The 1,492-nt window shown below is 54.4% G+C and overlaps 1 protein-coding gene across 1 annotated transcript; it reads left to right on the top strand.

Moving 5' to 3' along the window:
• Window positions 1-9: 9 nt before the first annotated feature.
• VDBG_02568 (veA protein) lies at window positions 10-929 on the top strand (the record flags this gene model as incomplete). Its single annotated transcript, XM_003006383.1, has 2 exons — window positions 10-790; window positions 859-929. 2 exons carry the CDS (start codon window positions 10-12, stop codon window positions 927-929), a joined length of 852 nt encoding a protein of 283 aa, XP_003006429.1.
• Window positions 930-1,492: the final 563 nt, after the last annotated feature.

Genomic DNA, 1,492 nt, shown 5'->3' with positions numbered 1-1,492 from the left:
GAAACTCCCATGGTGCGACCCCGTCCCACGAGCCCTCCTCGGCCACCACATGCGGTAGACGTGTACCAACCGCAGGAGAGGGTCGTGGTATCACAGCTGGCCAGCAATGATGTTCGACCCGCGCTGCAGCCCCCGCGTCCTGTCCCCGAACCAGACCCAACGCTCAAGGATGAGTACAAGATCTTTATACGGCAGCAACCCATAGCGGCGAGATCATGTGGCTTTGGAGAAAGGGACCGCAGGGTGATTGACCCGCCGCCCATTGTGCAGTTGGAAATCAACAACCCCAAGCTCTCCAAGGAGGACATTAGCCAGCGTTACCGCCATCAGTATTATGTCGTGCACTGCACCATTTGGAGCAAGGACGGGACCGAGGACTGCTCCATCATGCCTGAGGAGTATCATCGCCAGCAGCGACGCCTCATGGGAAGTCTCGCGGCGAGCTCTTTTGTTGGCAAAGATGAGAATGGCGTCGAGGGATGTTTCTTTCCATTCTCAGACCTGTCTGTCCGGACGAGCGGAGAATACCGTCTCAAGTTCTCCATCGTGGTGCTTAACCCAGCTCAGGGAAAGATGGGGAAAAGCTCAAAGATCCACTCATCGGCGATGACGGACGTTTTCACAGTCTACAGCGCCAAGGACTTCCCTGGCATGAAGCCTAGCACGCCATTGACGCGCAGGCTCAAAGAGCAGGGCTGCCTCATCTCGATCAAGAAGGGCAACGACAAGGCAGGCGGCGGGCGGGGCCATGACAGCAGCGATGATGAGGCAGAAGAGGCGCCCCCGAACGGTAAGAAGAAGCGCAGAAGAAGGGTTTGACGAGCCACTGACACGAGCGGCGCGAAAGCATCCTCCCAGCTCGGCATGGAGGATATAGGCGTTTTACGGCATTGGCTGAGGACCGCGGCACCGATGAGGCGAGCATCTAAGCTTTGATTGGGATATACAGGACTGTTTGATTTGTCATCTTCTTTTTGCCATCATTCCGGATTTGCGGGTGCTTCTGGGTGTTGATCCCTATATTTCTTCACATTAAGTATTCTTTCTCTCTCTTTTTCTTTGCATCTGCTATATCACGCGTGGCAGTATGCACGTCTGTCCTTTGTGGATTCGCTGGAAATCCGCGCCACGATCGGGTGGTTTCACAAATCATGAGTGTTGGAGAGGAAAGGGACGTTATATGGGCGCGGATTCCTCGTTATTATACCCCGTTGGTTCTCGATGGCACATGGGGGCATGGGACACACACACGGACAGAAACTCCAGGAACTTGCCTGTTCCTTTGGGGGGCAGGCAGGTTGGCTGGCTGAGGCATTGACCTTCGGACAGAGAGGGAGATACGGGCATGACTGTTGGGAACCTGTTTAGCAATACATGGCAGGGAGGGCAAGTGGGATTCTACATTATCTCTACGCCCCGTAATCTTCTTTCAGGAATTGATGTCTGTATTTGCCACACACATACACGGTTATCATGTCTCTCTGCCTCGAAT

This window comes from Verticillium alfalfae, genomic scaffold (genome assembly GCF_000150825.1).
Source record: "Verticillium alfalfae VaMs.102 supercont1.3 genomic scaffold, whole genome shotgun sequence".
Classification (NCBI taxonomy): domain Eukaryota; kingdom Fungi; phylum Ascomycota; class Sordariomycetes; order Glomerellales; family Plectosphaerellaceae; genus Verticillium; species Verticillium alfalfae.
The sequence above is the reverse complement of the archived record's forward strand: the minus strand, read 5'-3'. Positions and strand labels throughout refer to the sequence as shown.